General features: G+C 27.2%; 2 protein-coding genes across 2 annotated transcripts in view; both read right to left on the bottom strand.

The window, feature by feature from the left end:
* Positions 1-588: 588 nt before the first annotated feature.
* LOC119685100 (epidermal growth factor receptor kinase substrate 8) lies at positions 589-4,202 on the bottom strand. The gene is made up of 7 exons (XM_038099302.1): positions 4,143-4,202; positions 3,184-3,589; positions 2,218-3,123; positions 1,986-2,142; positions 1,713-1,928; positions 809-1,143; positions 589-746 (listed from the first exon to the last, which is right to left on the bottom strand). The coding sequence occupies exons 2-7, from the start codon at positions 3,556-3,558 to the stop codon at positions 651-653; spliced, it is 2,085 nt and encodes a 694-aa protein (XP_037955230.1). The 5' UTR covers positions 3,559-3,589; positions 4,143-4,202; the 3' UTR covers positions 589-650.
* An 8,211-nt stretch (positions 4,203-12,413) lies between these two features.
* The window catches only part of LOC119676125 (peroxidase-like protein 3), a 5,628-nt gene continuing 982 nt past the window's right edge, over positions 12,414-17,059 (bottom strand). Inside the window, exons 2-5 of the mRNA XM_038087356.1 lie at positions 16,262-16,461; positions 16,075-16,195; positions 12,882-13,041; positions 12,414-12,554 (exon numbers count right to left, since the gene is read on the bottom strand). Of these exons, the coding sequence (XP_037943284.1) occupies positions 12,512-12,554; positions 12,882-13,041; positions 16,075-16,195; positions 16,262-16,461 (524 nt within the window). The 3' untranslated portion in view covers positions 12,414-12,511. The remainder of the gene's footprint in view (positions 12,555-12,881; positions 13,042-16,074; positions 16,196-16,261; positions 16,462-17,059) is intronic.

The following is a 17,059-nucleotide window of genomic DNA, read 5'->3' as shown; positions in this document are numbered from 1 at the left end:
AATATACATACCTATATATATGCACATCTACTACATACCCAAGTCATTATAAGAATTAGTGCTGCGACAAAGAATAAGTATATATTTACTCTGTGGTTAGTACATGTAAATACGAACAATATACTTACTAACTATATAAAATATAAGTTCATAAATTAATACAAAAATACACTTAAATTGTTATTGCGTTCATAATGTATATAATGTAATGTATATAAAATAAATATAATTTTAATAGTCCATATATCATATCATGATCTGTATTTTATACAGTATTTTTAAAAGTACTGTAGTTTAATAAAAATTCTTAAAATTAATTTTATATACAATAAACCAGTTTTATTAGATATTAATTTTTGCTGTAAAAAATATTTTGGATTTTAATAGTTAAATGAGAACAAAATGAAAAATATTCGTTCATTATTTAATTTAATTTTTATTTTTTATTAGATTGTATGCATACACATACTTATATTCTAATAAAGTTACACTTTATTTTAAATAATAATTAAGTTTATGAATAAAATTAAAAATTAGCTTTGGTTAAATTGGCCACAATAATAAAATACAACAGTAAAATAAATATTATTTTTATGTATTTAAAATTGAATACAATAGATATATACATATATACGAAAAAAAATACTAATTTAAAATATCTCATTGGGGTCGTTGCCATTTGTATCGGCTTTTTGCCTGGCTTTAGCTAATTTTGCCGACAACTCTGATGATCGAATTGTTTTATACTTAAACAAAAACAAATGTATTAAATAATAAAATAAATATTTAAATAAAATATTATAATTACCTCTGAAATATTTTTTTGCAAAACAATTTGTGAGATCAAACGTCGGCTCTCTTTCTGACCAAAATAACCTTCGATCACATGAGGAGGCAAAGCAAACAGTTCTTCACCATTTAGAATACGTAATTTGGCAACAATCACATCAGAGAAACCTTTACCACGTAGCCAATTCTCCACTTCATTTGGTTTGGAATTTTGATCAAGGTAAATCTGTGGAGTTTTTAGAATTTCCAAGTCCCTACGACGCTCCCGTTGCTGTAACGTATATTTCAGTTCATCATTCATTTCGTTTTGCAGCATTAAAGCCTCATCATTGGTTTCATTCCGAGCACGCATTGCTTAAATTTATAAAATAAAATAAAATTTTTATAATTTAACAATTATATAATAGATATTATTAACAAAAAATTTTATCTTTTAATTTGTCTATAAAATCATTTTTTAATAAAATAAATTTTAATAAAAAAGTTTTATAATATGGCACAGTTCCGATTTCCTGGTACGCACATTTAACAACAAATTTGAATAAAAACTATTACTTCTAGAAACTCTTTCCATTAGACTATATGACAATAGGGCTCCGTTCTTGTGATATTCGGGCTGTTAAAAAATTTCTACATTAAATAATAATAATGTGTGGAAAAATTACTTATAGTAGTTAGCCCTAGATAACGTAGTAAAAAAATGTACAACTTTAAAGTTGTAAGTTCGTTACCTCGAAAAGTAGCTTTACCGGCATATAAATTAGTGGAAAAAATTCCTTAAACTGACTATCTCTAAATTGTCTAATCAAGTTGTCCTATGAATCTGAATCAAGCCAATAATAGCAATACACATTTTCTTAAATTTGATTATGGACTAGAATGTCATATTTTAGCTTTTAAATGGTAAGAGATGCAAAGCTTACCCGCTAATGTTCCTGCAGCAGCCATATTTCTTTTTAATGTATCTGTTGGTGTTGTTGGTTCACTGTCGCTTGGTGGTGGCATTGGTGGTGGTACAGGTACATTGGGCATACTATAGGAACGTGGCATACCAGACGATCTGTTTGCTACATCTGTTTGCGATCGCTCAGCCGCTGGCACGCTCAGAGTATTGCGATATATGTTGTGATTGTTGTGTTCTAAATAATAAATAAGTAATGCTTACTTGCATTATTTGTTATTGTTTATATATTTACCATTCTCAAAAACTGAAGACGATAATGAATCTGTATCTCTACCCATATAATTGGTTTGTTCTTCAAAATTATGCGGAATTAAAATTGTATGCGGCACATAGCCAATACTTCCAGCCGCATTACGTGCTTTCCACCAGTTACGTGAATCATCTATTATCTATTATGATACAATTATTTTTATTTTTTTTTAATTTGATATATAAAAACATAATAATTATATAAAAATAAGCACCTCAAGATATTCTCCAGCAATTACATTCAATTCTTTATCATTATGTCCAGTTTTATCATAAAGAACTTCTGCGATTTTTACATTCCTACTCTTGAGGCGTGTTAACCATGTAGCATTCTTACTTAATATTGGAGAGGGTGCACTTTTTTTCATTGCTGGTGGTAAATATGGCACTTCTTCATCAACAACCCAATCAGGTGACCAGTCATCATAGAATATTGGATGATATGAACTCTTGTGATCTTTGAACTGATCTTTTGGCAAATTCCAATTGGGTCCTAAAGATTGCCAAAACTCAATCTCTTTTACGCTCAAACATGAACTAAGAAAATTAACAGTTTCTCGCTTTAACAAAGGATTGACTACATTTTCTGGTATCATAGCATCAGCGTAAACATTATTGCATACCGAAACAATAGTGTGCAAGGACACAAACATATTTTTTATAGGTTCTGCAGCGTTACTAAAATGATTTTGTAGCTTCACTACATAATTGAAGCCCAATTTATGTTTTGCGAAAATATCTTGAAATTCCTTTTCAAATGGTGGGCGTGAACGCACCATAAGTAAACCTTCTCCATGCGGATTGTGTTCATTTTGATGTAATTCCAATTCCCGTAAGGCCTCTGCAGCGTACTGCAATCGTGCGACAAATCGTTCAATATCTTCGAAACAATGATTTAACACCTGCGTATCACGCAACGTTTGCTCCCGATCATGTGCATTTTTTTCCGCAGCCACACCCGCAGCTGCAACTGCAATACCATACTGATCTTTTGTATTATGTACAGGTCGTTCCGGTTTCGGTAACTTTATTGGCGTGTTATTGCGATCAACGGTAATGACCTTACCGCTACTTAATTGTTTTAAATCTTCAACTAAAAGCACTGCAGAGACATCAGCAACCTACATATCACTCAGTGGAATTAGTTAATGTAGTTAATGAATTAAACAAAATATTTTTACCTGAAATATATGCATTTCTGTAGTGCCCAGTGAAACTCCCGGTACAGTAAATATTAACAAATTACTAAAAGTTTCCAATGGATCTTCACTAATAAACGCTGTCGGTTCGGTAATCAAAGAACCTGGAAAGTTCTCAATTTCCTTCATATCACTATCCAACATTACCAACCATTGACCACTGAAGCACATATACATCTTGTGTGGCCAAATGCCACCATTTTTATCCAATTCAACAAGTGCTTTCAACTTCTCCTTAGGATTACGCACTTCACTTTCACTTTTCACTTTAAAGCTGGCCATATGTAGCAAAGCATAGGTGGGCTTTGAATCGATATGACCATTTGGTAAATTTTTATCATAACCATTTTGTGGCATTGTAAAGAAGGCACAGTAAGTAATTTCGTTTCTAACAATCACAAGAAAATATCTATATTATATCAGTGAAGAATTACAATTAAATATTTCACATTTGCCTAAAAACTAAAAGCTTTGCAAAAAAACCAAACTCTTTCGGTAGAAAAGCAATTTCCGATTAAATTTTTAGTTAAATGAAAATATGATTTTAATATTATTTTTATATCTTTACAGATTAGATAAAGAACTCTGGTTGATGTTATGTTTCAATATCGTAAAGTATTTGCGTACAATTATTTTTTTAAAACCCACATAGTCACATACATAAAAACAAAATATTACGGCGATTTCTCGTTATCAAATTCTTTTCAAATTCTTTTACAATTAAGTAATATTCACGCCATTGAACCATTAAACCATTGAACATTTGAATATTTTCCGATTATATAAAGAAAATTCATTTATATTTTATTGAAAATAAAAATCATAAAAAACGCATTTATTTATTTTTAAACATTAATATTATTATTATCTTTGTGTTAAAGTTTTATACTTCTAATAATCTTTATGTACTTGACATGATCTTTAATTATTAAACAAAATACCTTCAAATACAAAAATTTAATGAAGAATTTATTCTTTATTGACTGAAAAGAGAAATCGAACTGTCCGCAGTAGAAAATTAATATTAACTCATTACACAGAAATAGTCACAGGTAAAATCTTATCATAATTGCAAAAAAAGCATTAAAAAAATTATACACAGAAGCGCTTATCAAAACCATTGTCTATAGCTACAAATTTGAGTAAATATTTATGAAAAAATTAATATTCGTTGTGGTAAAAATATTTCATTTTTTATGTAAATAAAATAAATTTCTAATATTGAAATGTATGGTATCTTCTTTAAAAATAGTCAAAAATAGTCACTTTATAGGTAAAACTTAGAATTATTTAAAAAAAAATTAATAAAATTAATTTCTTTCTGATAGATAACTTTAATCTATGTACTATAACTGATCTGTATTTATGTTAACTAAATCGGAACTAATTCATCACTCAGCCGAGGTGACCTCTTCTTTCACCAGAAAATCAAGGACATTGCTGTCCAGTCCACGTTACCCACCTCAATAACCGTTTTCGTGATCCTGGTCACAAAGTTAATCTCACCTCCGTTTTCTAGCCGTAACACCACCTCCTTCAATATCTTTCATTCTCCCTAATTCATGCCCATGCTTTCTGGCTTAGATGAACCTAGACCACTAGATATTAAGTTGATCTGGTCTTATCTCTCTTCTCTAATTATTGGAATAAAGTTTCCACATTGCTGTAGAAATCTTCACCTCTTCCTAAGAGGTGGTTTTAACGGATTCAAGTCTTACACTGTAGCTACTGCAAACCAAAAAAAAAAGGATTGCTCTCCACAAATGTTGTATAATAGGAATGATTAAAGTGTTGGTTCTAATACAATTCTCTATATAGAGACTTGGTTAAAATACATTTTATATATGTATTTATAAAACTTGGTTTAACTAGGGTGCTCATTCTTTTCATGATAAATTAAGAGCATTGATTACTGTTGATAAATTATTTGTGGAAAAAATTACTAAAATTTTTTGGTTCCAGGATTTTTCTTTATTTATTTATTCATAAATAATTGAAAGACGTATTTTAAGTCTTAGGACCATTCTTTGCGTGAGAAAACCAAGAACATCGATTGTTATCCAAAAAATTAGCTATTATAGAAAACATTGATATAATTAATTTTTTATAGATATACTAGGAAATACTTCAAAAACTTAGTTTGATAAATGTGCCCATTTTTTCCGGGAGAAAATCAAGATCGCTGATTATTGTGCACAAATTATTTACAGTGGAAAACACTAAAATCATTTATTTTAATAAGTTCAACTGAGGTGCTTATTATTTTCCAAGGAAAATTGAGGACATTAGTCACAGAAAACACTTAACTTGTTGAATTCAGGACGTGTTCCAGTACGCGTATACATGCGATATACAAAATTGGAATCCAATACGATGGTGGAACGTCCGATAATAATTGTTACACTTATCATATCAAAAAAATATTGTTATTAATTTTACTTTCGTCTTAAAAATGGCGTTAAGTTACAACTTATATTCCAAAAATATATGATCTCACTCGTGCGAATCGTGGAGTAACAATAGCATGACTTTCTCGGTATTACGTTCCTAGAGTAGGTCATAGAATAATATTTCATAATATAATAATATATAATATAATATAAAAGCATGCAACAAATAATGCCTGTACCAACAGAATAGTATTGAAATTTAACAATTAAAAATAATATATAATTAATTAATTCAATTATTCTACAGCTGGTTTTAGGATTTTGTTCTAATATAACTCAGCAACTGGATTAGTCATTAAAAACTTTCACAGCAAATTAACAAAACTCCAGAAAAATGTGTTAATATAAAAGTCAAGTACGGCTTTGGGTCAGTTGGCTAATGAACACTGGCTCTGAGTTTCAAACTTTCACAGCAAATTAACAAAACTCCAGAAAAATGTGCCAATATAAAAGTCAAGTACGGCTTTGGGTCAGTTGGCTAATGAACACTGGCTCTGAGTTTCAAATTTGGCAGGGTTTTAAAAAAATTATTTACGAATAATTATATACAAGAACTATTTTCAAGACCACTAATGATGGGTATTTGGCAATACTTGAAGCAGCTGTTTGGTCAAATTCAATTAATTAAAATAATATATGAAAGAATTTTTGTTGTTGTAGTTTACTATTTTTCGAAAAAACCTCTTTATTAATTTTAATTATATTAACAAATAAACAAAAATACTCAACATCGTTCGCTATATCGATTAAATTAGACATTTTAAAATTTTCTCTTTGCAATTTTAGCTGACTTTCTTGTTAAATATACCTCCAGAACAAGTAGAGTGTATCAAAAAAAGTCTTACTGCTCTTGTTTATTATTCGCGGCTTCATATTTTTGTGTATTGACAGCTTCAATACATTCGCAAATATCTAATCTTATCTGAATCAGTTTACGAATAAGTGTATTTTAAGTAAAAAATAGCGATGGTCACAGTTTTGAATTTTGATAACATTTGATGCAACTTTTTGATATCTATATTACGAATTTTATTTCCACCATACTGCAATAGAAAAGAAAGCAATTATACTTTAAATATTATATTATTAGAGCTTTTACAATTTATTGTTTATGCCAAGGAAATGCCATAGAGATTACTCGTGTTAAAGTTTTAGAAATGAAAACGTAGTTAAATATATAAAATACAATTTCTTATCAAAAATCGAAAGTATCTTTTAATGTAAATAAATGTTCAATATTTCGTTTTATCTTTAATCTCTTTCAATAAAGAAAAAAAAATAGACAAAAATTTGTTTATGTTGTTAAATTGCTAAAAATATAAATTGAATATTTTTTGGTGTTTTAAATTAATGACTTTCACGTTTTATTAATAATTACCGTGAATTTTGTGGTAAACGAAGAATAATACTCAACTATTGTGCCTTATGTAAATTATAAATACACCCACATTTCGTAAGATTAAGGCTTGCATGATTTCAAATAATTTTAACCTTTAATATATTTGCATATACAGATACCTCCAACACATTCAGATACACGTTCAGATATATATATATACGAGTGAGTATTAGTATATAATAATTTAACTCATTTTAATTGTTCATAATTTCGAGTTTTTTCATTAACTGCAGATGGTGTCGTGTAAAATTTTACTTACAATGACTCTAAACAAAAACATTACAACATATTTGGCATATTCCATGAAATTTAACAAAAGATTAATAAAAAACGAATTTACTAACTAACATGAATAAACAAAACTAATAAAAAAAATAACCCAGTTTTGAGGTAAACACTGAAGTAAAGAGCAGTTTTCATGTAATAAAAAAAACTATATGGATATGATTTTATGAATTGTTTATCAGATTAGTGACCTTAAATGTGTTAATTATAGTATTTTTTTATTGATAAATTGTTTTTTGTTTTATTATTTTCAGTTGTTAATTTAATACACATATTTTTGAGTTACAATTTCCTATCTAAACTGCCAATAAAATTTTTTTTATTTATGTTAAGTTAATTCAAGAGCATTTTATTCCGTTTTTATTTGCTTCTGGATTCATTTATTATAAGAACTGTTGTTAATAAGAACTAAATACATATAAATAATAATAAAATAATAATAAATAATAATAATAATTTTTTTTAAATTTATATTAAGTTATTTAGAATTTAATTTAAGAACATTTTTTCCGGTTTTATTTTCATCTAGATTCTAATATTTTAAAAACTGTTGTTAATAAAAACTAAATACATATAAATAATAATAAAATAATAATAAATAATAATAATAATAAAATTTTTTTTATTTATATTAAGTTATTTAGAGTTTAATTTAAGAACGTTTCTTCCGGTTTTATTTCCTTCTAGATTCATTTATTTTAAAAACTGTTGTTAATAAAAACTAAATACATATATCATTAAATATTTACTTACATGTATTAAAAAGCTATGATTTGTTAGTTTATAAAATATATAAACTTAACACTGTTATTAATTTTACTTATACATAATACGATTAATATCTTATTGTTAAGAAAAGTTATTGTACTATTTCTGAGTTCAAACTGAAACTGTTAAAAAAATTATTAATAATTGTTATTTTTCAATTAATTAAGTAAGACAAACCCAAAAAAAAATGCTAGAAAAATCACACATTTTCAAGTGTCTGACAAACTTATGGCAAATAAAATTCTTTCCGTATATATTTATATCTTATTCTGATAACACATTAAATAAATATTTATTTACATACATATGTTACCACAATTAATTAAAGGCAACTATTTTAAATTATCAAAGCAATAAACTTTTCTTTATACATATATGTATGTATATATTTTTCATATATTTTGAAATAGCAATTTTTTAGTAAATATTTGCAGTTTTTAGTAGTCCATAAAATAATACTTTAAGGTTAATATTTAATTAAATAAATTTAATCACATTTATTATTTTCTACACAATTTAATTACTAAGAAATATTTAGTTTTAAGTAAGAAACTTTATCTTATTTGTTAGCAGATTCTTCAACGGTTCGTCATAGATATGCGTTGTCATCTTAACTCGAAATCTATATTATTCTTACTTTGACAAAATTTTTATATTCGAATGCAAATATGTACTATATTCGAATTTTGTCTTTAAACAGAAATTTATATGTATAAACACAAATGTGAGAGTGCCAGAAAAAATATTGTCAAAGTCTACCGAGTTAACACGTAAGATAATAAGATGAGTCTGTCTGAGGAGACAAAACGTAGATTCTGCTTGAAAACGGATTAGAACTATTATAACATTCTTTGCCTGTTGGCCTTTGAACTTCGCGAGGAGAAGAAAACTGGGGAGGAAACTCTTACTCGCATTCTGATATTAAGATATACTCAACAGCTGAAATTTTGGGCTTCATTCGAAAGAGAAAATGCGTATCTTCAGTTCAAATAGTGTCAATTAGTGGCATGCAAAATAAAAATGGTCGCAGTTTTCGGCTTTGTTGGAACCAGTATCCCATTTATTTTTATTTTATTTTACTTCAGATCTAATTTTTAGTTCACGTATTACACTAAATATTTAAAAATTATCTCAAAAATATTATTTTTTTTTCTTTGGCTCCGCACGCATTGGTAATGAATATTGATTAAGTTGCACCGAGGTTCTGTATGAACTATACCGGGACATTCAAATTCAACAGCTTTGTTGGTTTGGTTACGTCAAATGAATGAATGATACAGCACAGACTAGAAAGCTCTTTGATTCGGTATCTGCTGGTAGAAAACGTAGTAAAGGTCGTCCGCATCTCTGGTGGAAAAACATGTAACTAATGATATAAAAGCACTCTACCCTACCAACTAACAACAGCAAGCCACTGATTGTGTTCATTAGAGAACATAATGGACGCAGCCTAGGATGACTCAATATCTGCAACGTAAGTAAATAGTAGGTAAAAACGAAATAATATAAAAATTTTCTAATTTTAAGAATCGCCGTAGTACTCATAACATTATGCACTTTTAGATATTATGTTTGCAATTTGTATCCATAGTTACACAGATCATCATGGGCGCAGTGCTCTGCTCAAATGGGAGCTAGTACCCCGTTCTTTCTCTTTCTCTTTCTCTTGCACAGGTCATCGCATTTTCTTGTGATGTGGTCACCGGTCACTACAGTTGATTTTTTTTATCGATTGTAAAATATAGAACATAAAAAGCTAAAATTTGTTATAAACCATTAATAACGTTGGCATGCGGAAATTAATCAAACTGTTAATATATAAAGAGACTAATTCCAAACTCTCAAATATACGAGTATAATAAATAACTGCGAACTTACTACATCTTCTTGATATAAACTACATAAACATTCAAAAAGCACTTCAAAAAAATATTTGTGTTTAAACATTTTAATATGTATTGTAATACATTTGAAATAAAAAGATAATGCATTATTCACATGATTGTCGCAACAGCTAAAATGTCACACTAAACTTTCCACACAATAATCAGTCAATTCTAATCGTTCTTTATAACTACTATCAAGTCTTTAGCCCACAAATTTTCTATGTTATGTACATATCGTCGAAAAACCTTTAACTTAGATGATTTTTTTAAAGAGATTATTGATTAGCAGTCGTAGTTTTGAAAGCCAAAAAGGTTATCGATAAGGGGAGAGGGAAAATTGAAAAATACGCAGCGGTGAAAGTGTGCCTAAATTAGCTAATTTATATATCAAAATTTAAAAATTATCTTTTATTGAAGTAGTCATATGGTGTTGAAATCGTCATTTTTTCCTATTAACAATGAAATATTTTGTTTCGATTTCACCAATTTTAAATTCATTTTCCTTTTTACTTTTTTCTTTTCTTTTCTTACTTTTTTCATGAAATTATCAAAACTTCCAAACCAAGTTTCGTTAATTTGTTCCGAGACATGAAAGATGTATGTGCCTTGGTATTGTCATGATGGAACTAGTCACTTTGCATTCTCTTTACGATATCGAGTTTTAAGCAATAGAATACCGTATTATCTATTGTACTAGACTGCAGCAGATCGTAATAGACAATTCTCTTACAAACCCACCAAATCGATCGGAATCGAGCAAACTAATCCTGGGTCCGGCGTTCAACCACAACATCCTCACCGTAAGCTTTGTAAAATTTTTTAGGTACATTTTTACAGCAGTTTCATATTTTCTATTATAATAAAGCATCATATAAAACTTAATTAAATTTACTTAATTAAATTTACTTAATTAAATTGACTTAATTAAATTTACTTCGTTTACTTTCAATAGTCTAATTTTCTATATATTAGATTTCTGATATGTAATATTCATTATTGGCCAATTCTGGTCACTTTGCATTCCCTTTACGCGATCAAGTTAATATTTAATATCTAAGAATAAAATAATAGTCGTTTCGAATATTATATAAAAAATGATCACCAAACTAAATATCAAATGAAATGTAATTGCAAAATTTTGTTAACTTTAATAAATACATCGAAAGCGGTGATACATGAATGACCTCATAAGTATGCATCTTTCATAACTGCGTCCTATTGCTAGTCCCATAGTTTCAACTTTTCATGCAAAGTACAGTTGACTTTCACTTCTTTAAAAAAAAAAAAAACCTATGCTATTATAATCTCAGAGACTAACTTAAAAGTCTTGCAAAATATCGAGATATGGTCGGATCTATTTCAATAATTTTTTTAAAAATTCTTTTGTTGTCATTTAATAATTGTTTTTATATTAACACTTTATGGATATGTATTAAATGTTAATTCTAGATTTAACTAGAATAATTTGTAGTGTAAAAGTTGACAATTTTATTATTAGTTGAAAGGTATTTACACATATAGTTAAAAACCCATTAACGGTTTTCATTTAAAGGTATAATTTAGGTACGATATTGATTGACTACTAATATGTAGAACTAATCAATAGAAGGTAGATTATAAAAATGAAGTTCATACTATATTATTATTAATTATTACTGAAATTAAACGATATTCTAAGTCATTTACTTTAATTTTTTCTTACACTATTTGGTCAGCGTATCTATATTTATATATATATATTGAAACCTGTCTTGGCAGCTCATTATTATTTGCTATAATGTCGGTAGTCTAGTTAAATTATCAATATATATCTATCACAAATAGAATACCGTTTCTTACATAATACAATATTTAAAACAATATTGAAAGCTTTCAATAATTGATCTTTGCTCAAGTTGTTTTTATGTTTTTAGTAAAAAGACTATTATTAATACTCTTTCTTATCTTTTAAAAATAGATACATATTCACATTTTAAGTATCTCATGCAAATGATAATTTAAAATAAATTGAAGCAGTACCAGCATATATGTAAGTAGTCAAAAACTGGTACAATCAACTTTTTTAAATTTGGCCTTGCGGAGTTTAAAATATAATGCACATGATCTTACAAAATTACATATATACTTAATTAATATATTTTATTTTATTTTTTATTTGTAATTTGTGTTTAATGCACTTAATTTTGGTTTTAATTATAACGATTTAATGCTTACTAAATCGCTCTCATTTATTTATTGAATTTTTAATAGGAAAATAAGCAAATAATGTAATGTTTAAGTTTTCCTTAAAATTAAGTAGCTCTGATATATACAAATATATTTTAAAATATATATTTGAAACATAAAATAAATCTGTTTATATAAATTTAAAATGAAATTGTGAAACATTCAAATCTGTACGAAAATATAAAATTTTATATCCTTTATTAATTACAAAATAATTTACATAAAAATCTTTTAAAATAAATCAATTTAAATTGTTTAAAATGTTTTTTCCAATCTGAAGTCCCCTTCTACTACATTTATAAAGCATGGAATCGTCGATCGCATGATATTACCACATTTCTGAAATAAGATTTCAAAAGTTTTTAACAATTAACAATTAAATCACAACAATATGAACAAAACATTTATTTTTAATGTTATCTTTTTATCAAATTAATTTGATTAATTGTCTAGAATTACCAAAAGATAAATTGGCTTTTGTTTGTATAAATAAATATATATATATTTTTATTCATTGGCTTATGCGGGGTTTAAAGTACAAAAGTGTGCAATAAATAGAGCCAATATCATTGTTTGCGCTTCATTATGAGTCATTAATCGACTCATGTTTACCCAAAATATTATTCAATAATAAACACTTTTAGATACAATTGTCATTGTACTTACTTTTCTGACTTTAATTGAAATATATTTTCTTGCACCACTTCTAAATCTGAATTGGCACACAATAGTTCGGCTGCGTTCATCGTCTCGTATTTCTTGAAATCTGGGGATTTATTGATTTCGAAATCTTTTTGTGATTGACGAATTTTCGAAAGTTGTTCAGCTGGAATGTGTAAAAAAAATTAACGATATTATTAAAAATTGTAAAATGAAGTGTAGTTATAAAGTTTTATCATAAACTATTTATTTGTATAACTTAAAGATATTGAATTAATAAAGCAAAAGAAGAACAACCTCAAAACCTCTTTATTCATATATTTATGTTATAATATCTATCTAACTCTATATATATATATAGTCGAAAATTACCGGATCATTTTTGATACGATTCCGTACAAGTATGGAATATTTTGAACTGGAAAAAAAACACTATAGGCTATGTTTTGATACGACTCCGAACAATGGAATATTTTTGAACTGAAGAAAAACACTATAGGCTATGTTTGGACGTAATAAGTAGTGCACATTTTACACATGTTTTTAAGAAATCATTTTTTTGAATTATACATAATTGAAGTTTTATGATATAAAGAAACAAAAATCAAATTTATTAAATATTATTTAAATATGTCTAAATAGCGCAATAAACAAATTAGAATTTAAAAAGTTCGATGATAAATACATATTAGAAAGAAACATAAAAGAATATAGAATTTAGTTAGAATATATAAGAACTTAGTAGAGCACATATGGAAGATATGAGCACTCAGCGATCTAAGTAATCAGAGTAAAAAAAAACACCAGAACAACGTATTGCGCATTTTTATATAAATCTTCAGTTGTAATAAAGTAATATGAGTTCAGATTAAGAATTAAGAAATATTTTTATTTTTAATTTAAGTGAGCCGTTTGGAGTGCATTATATCTTTGGAATTACAATATATGCTATGATTCTATGTTTCTGGTTTTTATTAAAATAAACTGAAACAGTATTGGGATAATACTTTCTCTTTTGGATATAGCATAGCGCACACTATTAATAATATACGTATATATGTAATTACTTGTAATAAATACACATAACGAACAAATTCATTTAGTTTATTATGTTTTGTATACTGCTATTATTGTAAATAGTCATTCAGTACCGGCAGTTCCAGAACTGGTTAACAAGCGGAAAGCACACAAGTTGAAATATTAATGAGAAGTTAATATTATATTATATATGTTATAATATATATATTTATTATCATATATCATAATATGTAAATAAATTATGCGACATAAGATAAAATGAAATGTTGTAATGTATATAAGAGTGATCGATTTTAAAATCTCCTTAGTGATGATAAATTTGAAGAAATGTACGACTTCAATGTGACGAATTAATTGTTATCAAGTTTAGGATGCTTTCGTACAGTAATGATTTACAACAAAATTTTTTATTATTTAATTTTTAATTGAATTTTTGGCTGATCATTAGTGGTCTTGAAATTATTTCTTATATTTGATTATACGTAAATAATTTTTTTGAGACTGTAAGTACCAAGTGTTGAACTCGTACCCTGCAAATTTAAAGGTCAGAATCAGTGTTCATTCGCCAACTGACCCAAGGATTTGTATGCATAATAGTACAACTGCACTGAGCTTTACTCCTTATTATTATAAGGCGTAGAGTTATAGTTTGAACATATTCCGATTATTATGATTGATTATATTATTTAAAACCAACTGCTGATAAGCAGCAATCAGTTAGTTTTTTTTTTATTTTATTGCTACTTTTCATACATTGCAACTTCATTTCAATAGCACCTTTCGACACTAGAGCATTAATGCCATTTTTATGGTCGTATTAATTAATTGCGTTGACGGTTTTGTTGAATATTAATGCACTTATCAAATGAAAATTATGTACGAAATGCAATTCCTGCAATATACGTACTTGTTTTTGGGTACAAGTAAACCTTTAAAGTTGATACTAGTTCATTGTGACTTATTATGACAATTAAATAACCAAAAATATATGCGTAAAATGTTATGTACATATAACACGTTTCCCACTGCTTATCATGTTAATTTCCTGCATAGTTAATTCGTTTGTCAAACTGTATTTTATATTTCACTTTTTAAAATACAAAATTTAATTTATTCATACAATTATATATGCAAACAATTAAATTAATTTTTTTTTAAATTTATCATTTTTAAGTAAATATTAATTAAGCTGGTTATATTATATATAGAAAGAAAAATGAAAGTATCAGATCAAAATTTATCAACTAATTAATTATGGGTATTAGTATTTGATTAAGAACAGAATTAATTAAATAATAATCGGTTACTAGCTAATTATAATTTTTGCAACCGTTTGCGTAATAAATCGTTCCCCATAGAGTAGTAAACCCAGTCTTTAGAAGGCCTTCATAACATATTTAAGTGTCAAAAGGAATGTGAACCACTTTGTTGTAAAACGCGCATGAAACGCCGTGCAAGAAGTATGATAACTATTATTAAATGTAAATGCAGAAATTGCCAACATTTTTCATTTGGTTCATTTGCGGAATCATTAACAAGCATTGCGTACAGATTATCATAATAGGCCACTACATACTGGTATCTACCTCAAAGGTTTACTTACAGCCAAAAACAAGTACGTGTGTTGCAGAAATTGCATTTCATATATACAATTCTGCTGACGGTTACAAATATACACTATTAAAACTGACATTACAAAAGTAAACGTATGTGCATTAATATTAAGTCAACTAAATTAATTAACACGACAATAAAATCTCCATTAATAGTGTCGAAATGCGCTATTGAAGTGGAGTTGCAATGCAAGAAAAGTAGCTACAAAAAAAACGCACGGATTGCTGCCAAGCCATTGCCGCATAACCGAAACAACAATAACATTTGCGGTACAACTGACAACTGGGCTAAAAGGCAATGCCGTCCGTTGTTACAATTTTGGGAAATAACTCACAGCTCTGTACACATTGTCTCTAACACACTCTATTTACCAAGTTTATCAAGTTAATAATTAAATGTAAAAAGAAACACAAGAAACAAAAATTGTTTACTCGTGTTATTAATATTTTGATATTTTTTGTTTACGTACATTGGAACAAGTGTCTCAATCAGTTTTTTTCTTTTTTATGTTAAATATTCCAACATGTATTATTATTTATGAACTCACCTAGAATGCACGTAAATGTTGTTCCAACAGTAGAGCCAGTTTTTGGTATTTCCGATATGCCACCAACAATTAAATCAATATCTGCCCAATCACTATATACGCTTTTTAATTTTTCTATTTCCTATATGAAAAAAAATTAATTTAGATATTATTATTTTGCTTCCTAATTCTATGACAAATTACAAACCTCTTTGTTAATGTATTTCTCCAAGTCCTTCCAACTTGTGATCTTGGTATTTTCACAAATTTCTAAATATTTAACATATCCCTGAAGACCATGATCTCGTCCTCTTTGTATGTCGAAAGCCAATATATCAGCATGCGATGGTCTCAAATTATTTAATAATATTAACTTTAAAAAAAATATAAATACAATTGAATTAGTAACTATAATATCAAATAAATTATACATTAATAAATTCATAAATTATATTATTTTATATTATACTTTATTATTCTAAAATGGAAGAAGAAATCGCGATCGACCAAAAACTACATGGAGAACGACAATCAACAGAGAGTCAGGCAAATCTTTCAATGAACTAAGAGCTATAGCGCGCGGTAGAAATAATTAGAAATCTTTTGTGATGAGACTAAGTTCTTGAATTTATATTTTTGAACATGTCAGTCATAATAATAATAATACTTTATTATCGTAAATATATTCTTTATTTAGAAGCATTATTTTATAAGTAATTTACGTTCCTAGATTAGGTTCTATACATAAGAAAGAACAAATCATGCAACAAATAATGCCTCTACGAATAGAATAGTTTTGAAATTTAACAATTAAAAATAAAAAATATAATTAATTAATTAATTCAATTATTCTATAGCTGGTTTATGATTTCGTTATAAATATATAAATACAGCAAGTAAAATTGTTAATAAAAAACTTTCATAGCAAAAGTAACAAAAACTCCAGCAAAATATGCGAACATAAAAAGTCAAGTACGGCTTTGGATCAGTTGGTTAAGGTGCGCTG

The sequence above is a fragment of the Teleopsis dalmanni genome, chromosome 2, assembly GCF_002237135.1.
Source record: "Teleopsis dalmanni isolate 2A chromosome 2, ASM223713v2, whole genome shotgun sequence".
Taxonomy (NCBI): domain Eukaryota; kingdom Metazoa; phylum Arthropoda; class Insecta; order Diptera; family Diopsidae; genus Teleopsis; species Teleopsis dalmanni.
This window is presented reverse-complemented; position numbering and strand designations above follow the sequence as displayed.